The sequence below is a fragment of the Lycium barbarum genome, chromosome 6 (assembly GCF_019175385.1).
Source record: "Lycium barbarum isolate Lr01 chromosome 6, ASM1917538v2, whole genome shotgun sequence".
NCBI classification, from domain to species: domain Eukaryota; kingdom Viridiplantae; phylum Streptophyta; class Magnoliopsida; order Solanales; family Solanaceae; genus Lycium; species Lycium barbarum.
In genome coordinates, this window is record NC_083342.1 from 1,548,562 (window position 1) to 1,559,676 (window position 11,115).

The window sequence follows — 11,115 nt, forward strand, 5'->3', positions numbered from 1 at the left end:
CCCTTTTAAAAAGGAACGATACACTTCTAAATCATACGTACAATGTTTAAGTTAAACAAGTGTGACCTCTATCACGTGTTGGTCATTTTTAAACAAGATAATTATAAAAAAGAAAAGCTATAACTAAAATGATGCAATATTAGAAGTGAGAGAAGGATTTTTTTTTTTTATGAGGTAAGAGTTAAGACATGCATTTACCAAAAAATTACAAACTCCTTTTATTAATGTAAAGTGGAGATAATTTTTTAATTGACTCTGTGAAAAATTAAAGTTAATTTTTTGGAAGGAAAAATATCATAGATATTTAGAAGAGTTTTTAGAAAGTTATATTGTAATATCTTTGATATATATACTTAGGAAATGTCTAGAAATTCTAGACACTTAGATATTTATAGTTGAGGATCAAATTATCTACATCCTTTTGTATCTAGAATAATATCAAGATATTCTAGAGTAGTGGTGGGAGATAAAGATAACTAGATTTTTCTAATAGATATATCTAGAAGTATTTCTAGAACCATCTCTACACAAGTATAAATAGGGGTGGTCTTAGTCATTTGTAACCAACCCAATTGAAAGTCATTCAAGCCAATTCAAGAGTCTTCTTCCATTACAAAATTCTCCTTTCCAAAGCTTGCTCTTCTTTAGTTGAATCTTTCAATCTTAGTAACGATCTTGGGCTAGCAAAAGGTTTCTCCGATTTACTTTTATTCTGTTATATTCTCTACATGGTATCAGAGCCATAGTCGTAGTTGGCTTCTGGATTTTATTTCAAGATCGGGTTAGAGGTAGATTCAACTGGTTTCTCTAAATGGATTTAAGAGACCGTGTTAATGGACTGGGAATGGAGTTGTTGCATCAGTCCAATTACAAGGCATGGAAGACATGTATAGAGTCATACCTTGCGGGAGAGGATTTGTGGGATGTTGTTAATGGTAGTTACACAAGTCCTCCTACTGACGGACCAGAAAATAGCAGTGCATACAAGAAGTGGAAGCAGATTAATGCGAAGGCGGAGTTCATCCTAAAGAGGTCCATCTCACACAACTTGTTTGATCATATTATAAGGTGCAAATCAGCTCATGAAATTTGGAGGACCCTTGATCGTTCATTCGTTTGTGTAACAAGAAAGATGAAGCCCGGCTACAAATATTGGAGAATGAATTGGTGAACATCACTCAAGGTAATCTTTCTATTACCGAGTACTTTTTGAGGATTAAGAACTTATGTTCAGAGATCTCTTTATTAAATCCGGACGAGGCTATCTCTAAAGCACGAGTGAGAAGAACTATCATTCGTGGTTTGAAGCCATAGTATATTCCTTTAGTTACATCAATTCAAGGATGGGCTCAACTACCATCCTTGGAGGAGTTTGAGAATTTATTGTCATCACAGGAGCTACTAGCCAAACAGATGACTAGTGTATGTTTTAAAGAAGAGGAAGGAAATGCTCTTGTAGCCGACAAGAGAAACTTCAAAGGAAAAACATTCACAGATACGCCACACTCCCGATTTCAAAGTGTTTCCAGCTCGCCAGAAAAGGAGAGAGAGTCTACTAATAACTATAAGAAGACTCTGAAGTGTTACAGGTGTGGTAAAATAGGACACATAAAAAGATATTGCCGAACAAAAGAGAGCAACATGGCTCAAGTTGAGAAAGCTACTGAAGAAGAGGAGGACTGGGGAAGGTGCTTCGTAGTTGAGGCTCGAGTAGTAGATGCCCCAGCTTCCTTCAATTTTGAAAGAAATTGGATCATGGATTCAAGAGATAATACAGTCCATCACGTGGAGAAGGAAGGCATTAGTGTCATCAACAAAAAGCAAGAAGATTCCAAAGACGTTCAGACTAGTGACGTGGTAGCTGCTATCGAGGAAATCAACGAAACAAATCCTAAAATTAGTATTAAAAGTCTGGACGTGGAAGATGTTGAAGTAGATCCTGAGCATGAAGTTTCTGAAACTATATATGACAATGGTGACCATTCTAGAGAAAGCATTGAGGGAGTTGTAGTGGAAGTTGAAGTCTCTGATCAATCATCTGCCATATCAGAGTCAATCACTGGCTCAGATCAAATACTGGAAGCAGATGGAGAAGCTGACGGTCAAATAAATGAAGAGGTTGACCTTGAAGTCCCAATTTCATATGGAGAGACAGATAATATGGTTCTCGGATGCTCTGAAACTGATAAACAGTTCATTGAGGAGCTGAAAAAGGAATCTGGTGGTGGATCCTACGGTGGTGCTAAGTCTTCGCAGGAAATTAATAGTCAGATCGTGACCGACTCAGGTGCTTCTCCAAATAACACAATTGTCAAGGACCTAAGAGAAAAGAGGAGTCTGGAAACTCAAGAATGTGAAACTCAGCATGAAGATGATTCACGTGGTTCGCAAAGGCCAAAAAGAAATATTGTCAAGTCTGGCCGCAACAGAGATGTAAATTTTATCAACACATATTCATGTTTCTTTGGAGGCCCAATTATTAGCGGAAAACCATCATCATTTGAAGAAGGAAGAAGTGTCGAGAAAGTATTGCTGAGATCTTCACCATGGCACGCTCAAAAGCTTCGTCTGAGTTCTTGCACGACAAGTTCAGGATAGCTTCCAAAAAGTTACTTTAAGGGGGAGTGTGAAATATTAAAGTTAATTTTTTGGAAGGAAAAATATCATAGATATTGTAATATCTTTGATATATATACTTCGGAAATGTCTAGAAATTCTAGACACTTAGATATTTATAGCTGATGATAGAATTATTTAGATCTTTTTGTATCTAGAATAATATCAAGATATTCTAGAGTAATGGTAGGAGATAAAGATAACTAGATTTTTCTAATAAATGTATCTAGAAGTATTTCTAGAACCATCTCTACACAAGTATAAATAGGGGTGGTCTTAGTCATTTGTAACCAACCCAATTGAAAGTCATTCAAGCCAATTCAAGAGTCTTCTTCCATTACAAAATTCTCCTTTCTAAAGCTTGCTCTTCTTTAGTTGAATCTTCCAATCTTAGTAACGATCTTGGGCTAGCAGAAAGTTTCTCCGATTTACTTTTCTTCTGCTATATTTCTCTACAGACTCCACCATAACCTTATCCACTACAAACACACAAGAATCGTCAGAATAGCACTGACAAAGTAAAAATTACCTCTTCCATTTTAATTTATGTGAACCCATTTAATTGAGCACGATATTTAAGAAAGAGTGAAGACATTTAAAACTTATGGTTTAAAATAAGTCTTGAGTAATTGTGTGGTCGTAAATCATTTTATAAAGTGAATTTGTCTCCAAATTAGAAAAAAAATTATTTATTTTTGTACTGACTAAAAAGAAAATAGATCCACATAAATTAAAACAAATAAAGTATTATTTATGTCATTTACTTTTACGGTACTTGTTTTTTTTAACTATGGTTAATTTTGTCAAAAGTTAATATTAACTGTTCTGCTCAGAACTACACTCCCAGTGAAAAAGACTGTGCCCCTTATTTCTCGCGTTTTCTTAACGTCTCTTCCCTCGCGATACGATATCTTATCAACCACCAAATGTCATTACTACTTATTAAATCAATCTTGATGAATTTAATCACAACATTTAACCACTTTGTTTGTTCTTATCTTCAGATATTTGGTTTCAGATCTGAGCAAGGAGAAACAAAACAGATAGACAATTACAAAGACATTCTAACCCCTTGTCTGGATGGTTGTTGCCTATTTTATTTGTATTGTGTTATTAGTTTAAATGCATTATTTGTTTTAATTGTAACTTAAATTTTATTGTATCGTATGTTAAATTCATGATTAGCTAATGATAAAAAGTCTCATTTGATGTAACAACGGATTTGGGATGATTGCATCGTTACTTTTGTTCTTTTCATTTTATCTTTGCTTATTATCAAATATATTATTTTATCCTTTATCTTATCTTTTTATACCAGCTTTATCTGTACCCTGATTTTTTTATAGATTTATCCTTCAAATTATTGATGCATGACATTATGTAAGGACGAAAAATGATACTCTCTCCATAACAAAAAGATTGTCTTAGACTTGTTTTAAATCTATACATTTCAATAGTCTTCCTTTATTTCTTAAACTTCAAGTCAAATTAAACTAACACAAGCTTTTTAGGGCGGAGGGTACAATCTATTCAAATATTATATTCATCAAAATAATATAATATAATATAATATAATATACTCCCTCTGTCTCAATTTATATGACACATTTTTCATTTTGATTTGTCCAAAGAAGAATGTCATATTTCTACATTTAGATACAATTTAACTTCATCACATGACTTATAGTCACACAAAAATCTACGGCTTATTTTGAATCATAAATTTCATAAGCTTTCATGGTGCCACATAAATTGAGACGGAACGATGCATTATAAAAATGTAACAACCATCCAAACAATGTGTAAAAAAGGTTCAGACAGTAGTATACTAGTAGTATAGCCGTATAGGTGTAGCCACTAGTAGTAAAATTCACATATTTCTTCATTGCAGAAGAAAACGGCAACGGTGACGGTGACGGTGACGGTAACGGAGATGATCAGAAAGTAGTGTGTATTCCGTCAAGTATAACGCCGGCGACAAGTCCATGTTGCTTTCGTCATTTAGTTGCTAAGATCCGACTTTTCTATGTTGTTTTTTTTTTTTGTTGGTGAATCGCTTCTATCCGAGTAGAAAAAAATGTACGGAACATTGACATTCACTTTAATGCATTTATGCTGTATAGATTGTTGTACACTCAGACACGCAAAATAACACATCAGTACTTGTTCTGTCTCTCCACTGAAAAGAGATTGATCATTAGGGGTTTAAAGTCAAATTTTAATATGAGGCCTTAAATATATACACATACACAAAAAATTTAGTGTTAGACTTTTTTTTCTTTTTGGTTTAAATATATATATATACACACAAAACGATTACTGTTGTCTTTTTTTTTGTTTTTTCATACTTGTTTGTTTTTTTAAGGTAGTGTTCTAAATTTTTTGGAGTTCCTCAAAATTAAATCAAATGCTTTAGTAGCCTTATCCTTGAGCCAGCTCTGTTGTTTACGATTTTTACATTGGAGGTGTAATCTGAAGTTCATCATTTATTTATTTTTTACTGATTTTGCGAAGCATTTATTCATATTGATATAAGTAGAAAAAAAGGAAGTAAGAGCTTGAGCTTTCGGTTTAGGATTTGATTTAACAGAGAGTATTGATGATGCCGTATGAGTAATTTTTTTTAGGCTTTAATTTCAGTTTTCAAAAATGATAATTTCATTTCCATTTTGATCGGCTTTAATAAGGTTAATTTCATCAGATCCGTTTTTTATTGAGTGTAAATGTGTTTTGTGTGTTTGTACTCTGAATTACTGTATAAGGTTATTTACTGCAGTACTGGTTTCTGTATTTATTTTTCTCGTTTTTGTACCTTTAATTAGAATTTGTTGTTAGAATATTCCCTGTTTCTGTATTTATTTTCTCTTTTTTGGACCTTTTACTAGGATTTGTTGTTAGAAATTTACCTGTTTATGTATTTATTTTCTCTTTTTTTGACCTTTATTAGGATTTGTTGTTAGAAATTTACATGTTTATGTATTTATTTTCTCTTTTTTTGACCTTTATTAGGATTTATTGTTAGAAATTTACCTGTCTTTGTATGTATTTTCTCTTTTTTTTGACCTTTACTAGAATTTGTTGTTAGAAATTTACCTGTTTATGTTTTATTTATTTTTTTCCTTTTGGACCTTTTATTAGGATATGTTGTTAGAAATTTACTTGTTTCTGTATTTATTTTCTCTTTTTTGGACCTTTTACTAGAATTTGTTGTTAGGAATTTGACCTGATTTTTTTTTTTTTTTTTTTAAATATTTTTTTTTGGACATTTTAATTGAACTTGGTGAGATTTGCTAGTTTATGTATTTATTCTCCTTTTTTGAACCTTTTACTAGGATTTGTTGTAAGAAATTTACCTGTTTCTGTTTTTTATTTCCTTTTTTTGGGCATTTTAATTGAACTGGTTGAGACTTGCTGGTTTTTGTATTTATTTTCTCTTTTTTTGACCTTTTACTAGTATTTGTTGTTAGGAATTTACCTGTTTCTGTATTTATTTCCTTGTTTTGGACCTTTTAATTGAACTTGTTGAAATTTGCTGGTTTTGGACCTGCTATTTGACTTTGTTGTTGAAATTCACTGTTTTTTTTTCTCTTTTTCTGTACCTTTTACTTGAATAGTTGTTGGAATTTATTGGTTTTTGTACTTTTTACTTGAATTTATTACTGAAATTTGTTTATTTGTGGTACACAGTATTTAATCTTTTTTTGACTTTTTACTAGGATTTGTTTCTAGAAATTTACCTGTTTCTGTATTTATTCCCTCTTTTTTTGACCTTTTAATTGAACTGGTTGAGCCTGGCTGGTTTCTGTATTAGTTTTCTCTGTTTTGGACCTGCTAATTGAAATTGTTGTTGAAATTTACTGATTTCTGAAAAAAAAATAAGTCTCCTCTCTGTACCTTTTACTTGAATATGTTATCCAAATTTATTAGTTTCTGTACGTTTTTTTCTCATTTTTGTACCTTTTACTTGAATTTGTTACTGAAGTTTATTTATTTGTGGTACGCAGCATTTAAGCTTTTCTGAAATTGCTGCCCTTTAATTGTTTTCAACTAAAGCATCACAGAGGAGAAGGGAAAAGAAGTGTTGGATAGGCGAAATGAAGGAGGTTTTGGAGAAATGTGTGGATTCGCAGCTATGGCACGCCTGTGCCGGAGGAATGGTGCAAATCCCTCTGGTCAACTCGAAAGTCTACTATTTTCCGCAAGGGCATGCTGAGCATACTCTTACAAACGTGGATTTCTCGGCTTTACTGAGAAGCCCTGCGTCGTTTCTATGTAGGGTAGCTGCTGTGAAGTTCTTAGCGGATCCTGAAACGGACGAGGTTTATGCTAGGATTAGGCTTGTCCCAGTTGGGAACAAGGGGAGTGACCTTGATGATGACAACATTTTGGGTAGTAATGAGTCAGGAACAACTGAAAAGCCCAATTCGTTTGCCAAGACATTGACTCAATCGGATGCGAATAATGGGGGTGGATTCTCTGTGCCAAGGTACTGCGCAGAGACGATATTTCCTAGGTTGGATTACACAGCTGACCCGCCTGTGCAGACTGTAATAGCCAAAGATGTTCATGGTGAAACTTGGAAGTTTAGGCACATTTATAGGGGGACTCCTAGGAGGCATTTGTTAACAACTGGTTGGAGTACTTTTGTGAATCAGAAGAAGCTTGTTGCTGGAGATTCCATTGTGTTTTTGAGGGCAGAAAATGGTGACCTTTGTGTGGGAATCCGTAGAGCAAAACGGGGCGGTATTGGTGGGCCTGAAACCCCAACTGGATGGAACTCTGGCGCTGGAAACTATGGTGGATTTTCTGCGTTTTTGAGGGAAGACATGAACAAGAATGGAAATCTGATTTCTTCTGTGGGGAGCTTCAAGGGAAAGGGAAGGGTGAGGCCTGAATCAGTTATTGAAGCTGCATATCTTGCTGCTGGTGGGCAGCCTTTTGACGTTGTTTATTATCCCCGTGCAAACACTCCAGAATTCTGTGTTAGGGCATCTTCTGTGAATACTGCACTGAGGATTCAGTGGTGCTCAGGGATGAGGTTCAAAATGGCTTTTGAAACGGAGGATTCTTCTCGAATCAGTTGGTTCACGGGAACTATATCCTCCATTCAGGTTGCTGATCCCGTCTGCTGGCCCAATTCGCCATGGCGGCTTCTTCAGGTAATTCAGCTACTTTCATTTCTCTATTTGGGGCCAAAGTTTGTGTTGTTGTTTATTAATGTCTTTCTGATATTCTTGGGCATCGGCTCTTTAGTTGATAGGTGAACATCATATAGCGAGTCAATAGTCCACCCATTATTATTTCGGCCTACCTTCCATACTTCTAAGGTGTTGTGAGATGTCATTTTGCATAACTTCCTTAGAGCTTTTCCAAGGTTTTCAAAGCAAGTCACAATATGTAGTTGATTGCTTGAGTAAGTAAGACTACAATGTCTCAGTATGTTTAGGATTTGCCTCAGGTTTTTGTTAGCTCATATTACTTTAAAACATCCCAATGCCAGGAAGATCTGCTTTTTCCTTATTCATGTTTACTGAATGTAGATAAAACATTCCCTTTTATTGCAAGATCATTCTATAAATAGTCCGTGTAACTTCTTCTTGATTCCCTATAATTCTCAAGGGTTTACTTTCTTTCTCTATCCATCATTGTTTTCTTAGGCATAAGGGTTATGAGTTTTAGGGATCTGTCCATCATTGTTTTCTCAGACCACTATTTCATTGGCAAACTATGACATTAGTAAATAGTTGATACCTTTGTTCCATCTCTTGGTTTTCGAATTATAATATTTGAATTTGGACATGCTCCAGCCTTTGGTTCAGTGGTAAGAACAAAGGGCATGGATTGTGGGTTAGACACGCCTCACAAGTTCAAATCTTGCCACTGACTATAGTACAACAACAACAACATACCCAGTGAGTCCCACAATGTGTGGTCTAGGGAGGGTAGATTGTACGCAGACCTTATCCCTACCTTAGGTAGGGAGGCCTGTTTCTGGAAGACCTTTGGCTCAAGAAAAGGCTGCCACTGACTATAGTCTGGTACTTAAATGACGAATGGTCTATACTCCCAGAATTTTGAATCGATGAGCACAATTGGGGTTTTAGCTGATTCACATGGGATTTCTCTGTGATTTTTTTTTCCCCGAATTTGGACTTTCTTAAATGATTCTGTTGTAGGAGAAACTCTATCCACGCGCTATTTGATGTCCTCAAATTCAAATGCAATGTGCAGCTATGGCTCTGCTTACCTTTTAGTCTGAGTTTATTGTGGTAAACTTTCTTCCATTATGTACTGCAGGTTACATGGGATGAACCTGATTTACTGCAAAACGTAAAACATGTCAGCCCTTGGCTTGTCGAATCGGTCTCAAATATGCCAGTTATTCACCTCTCACCCTTCTCACCACCAAGAAAAAAGCTGCGCCTTCCACCAGATTTCTCGCTTGACAGCCAATTTCAGTTACCATCTTTTTCAGGTAACCCCCTCAGGTCCAGCAGTCCTTTCTGTTGTCTATCTGACAACATTACTGCAGGCATACAGGGAGCCAGGCATGCTCAATTTGGAGTACCTTTATTGGATCTTCATCTTAGCAACAAAGTACAGTCAGGACTGTTACCACCAAGTTTCCAGCGAGCTGCAGCTGACTTACAACTTCCTAATGGCATTAGTAAGCGCCAAAATGACAGAAATGATAACATCTCTTGCTTGCTTACCATGGGTACTCCAAATAAGATATTGGAGAAAAATGATAGTGTGAATACACCTCGGTTCTTACTCTTTGGTCAGCCAATTCTGACGGAGCAGCAAATCTCTAATGGCTGTTCTGTCAATGCTCCAGAAGTAGTCCAAATAGGAAAGGACTTGGGCAGGATACAACTGAAAAATGAAAGATTTTCTCCTGAGCAGAAAGGCGTTCAAGACTATCTATCAAATTCCACATTTTTCTGGAATCGAGGTTATGATGCAGCTGAACTTGGTGTCGATATTGGTCACTGCAAAGTATTCCTCGAGTCACAGGATGTTGGGCGTACACTTGATCTGTCAGTTCTGGGATCATACGAAGAACTGTACAGAAGACTCGCAAGCATGTTTGGACTAGAAAGATCAGATATGCTGACCCGTGTGCTCTATCATGATGCAACAGGTGGTGTTAAACACACTGGAGATGAACCATTCAGGTGCCTATTTTTTTTCAGTACCCTCTGCTTTTGATAATTAATTAATTTTGATGATTTTTCCAGTGAAAGCAGGTGTGAGTGTATACACGCGTGTGCCCATTGTTTATTTGAAACTTAATGATCCTTTCTCTTGGACTTGTTTCTCAGCGACTTTGTTAAGAGTGCAAGAAGACTGACCATTCTGATGAACTCAAGCAGCGGTATTAAAAGGTAATTGTAAATCATACTCTTCCTTTGGAGGCGACTGTGTGAAACTTACTATAGCTAAATCCTTAAAGCGGCGAAGTATGATAATTTTGAAAGAAAATAGTCTGACCTGTTCCTAATTGTTCAGGTTTTGCAAGGAACATTTTGTATGTATTTTCTGCTTTGTGATTAATGACTTGCAATCTTGTATTTCAGGAAATGGTTCACTGGTCTCGCAACTGCTGAGCGTGGTCTAGATTCTTCAAACCAGGCAGGACCTCTTAGCATCTTTGCATAGAGTCGTCGGGATTTGATAGCCTATGTGTATAAGTACCTTCGGTTTGTATTTGTTTCTTCATCGTAGTGCTAAGGACAATATCAGTGGAGCATTGTGTTAGTTTCTGTATGGATATTTTGTGTTGCTCTTCGTGTTGGAAACGTTCAATGTGCTTTCTGTAAGATACAGTTTGCGACATCTTGCTAGCCGTGGTACTTTCGTAATTTGTTGGTGTTATTAATCTGAAAGACATGAATATGTGAGCTGCTGCATGAGTCCCCCATGGCCTATCGTTGCATGTTTCATCTAGAAGTTCTGTCAGATAAGAGTCCACTTTTTTTATGGTCTTGTGTCTTTATCTTATGTCAATCACGATTGAGCTTGATTCTTTTCCACGGAGCATGTGAAATTAGTTTTGGATTGAGTGTTGGTGAGACATGACTAGGATCTCTACGAGTTTTGTTACCATTTTGAATTATGTGATGTTTTAAAAAGGTTTTCTTTAGTTGAAAAATCAACATTAAAATGTCTTGTCATTTCAGTTAGGGAACCAAAAGCAACTTTGGTCATGTTTTTTCATGAGGTGTATGCAGTTGAAATTTTAATATTCTGATCTTTAATTGCCCATGGTACTTGGCATTTATTCTCGATTTTGATGGTCCATCTCTTAATGAAAAAATGACCAGAAACTTTATGTGGGAAATAAATTGAATGGTCGAAGATAGCAAATAAAGCAAGCACTTGTTAGGAAAATCGGAAATGAACATCCATTTCTCACCCAGTGTTGGTGTTGGCTCCTTTTAATGTTCGGCAATAATATAAATAATAAATGTGAAATTTGTTCCTCTGTCGTTGTTC

At 35.7% G+C, this 11,115-nt stretch overlaps 1 protein-coding gene across 4 annotated transcripts; it reads left to right on the forward strand.

The window, feature by feature from the left end:
* The first annotated feature begins 4,417 nt into the window (after positions 1–4,417).
* Positions 4,418–10,481, forward strand: LOC132600407 (auxin response factor 18-like). Of its 4 annotated transcripts, none has more exons than XM_060313554.1 (5): positions 4,418–4,695; positions 6,621–7,775; positions 8,914–9,794; positions 9,942–10,004; positions 10,197–10,481. In XM_060313554.1, the coding sequence occupies exons 2-5, from the start codon at positions 6,711–6,713 to the stop codon at positions 10,276–10,278; spliced, it is 2,091 nt and encodes a 696-aa protein (XP_060169537.1). In that variant the 5' UTR covers positions 4,418–4,695; positions 6,621–6,710; the 3' UTR covers positions 10,279–10,481. The 4 variants fall into 4 exon arrangements, with proteins under 4 accessions (XP_060169537.1, XP_060169539.1, XP_060169538.1 ...); XM_060313556.1 differs by having other exon boundaries at positions 4,418–4,623; XM_060313555.1 differs by lacking the exon at positions 4,418–4,695 and adding an exon at positions 4,708–5,081.
* The last annotated feature ends 634 nt before the right edge of the window (positions 10,482–11,115 follow it).

Bases quoted from the DNA above. Each gene is read 5' to 3' on its own strand.
- LOC132600407 (XM_060313554.1), top strand. From the start codon at position 6,711: ATGAAGGAGGTTTTGGAGAAATGTGTGGATTCGCAGCTATGGCACGCC. The intron at 9,795-9,941 runs GTGCCTATTTTT...CTTGTTTCTCAG, and splicing joins ACTGGAGATGAACCATTCAG to CGACTTTGTTAAGAGTGCAA. The intron at 10,005-10,196 runs GTAATTGTAAAT...CTTGTATTTCAG, and splicing joins TCAAGCAGCGGTATTAAAAG to GAAATGGTTCACTGGTCTCG.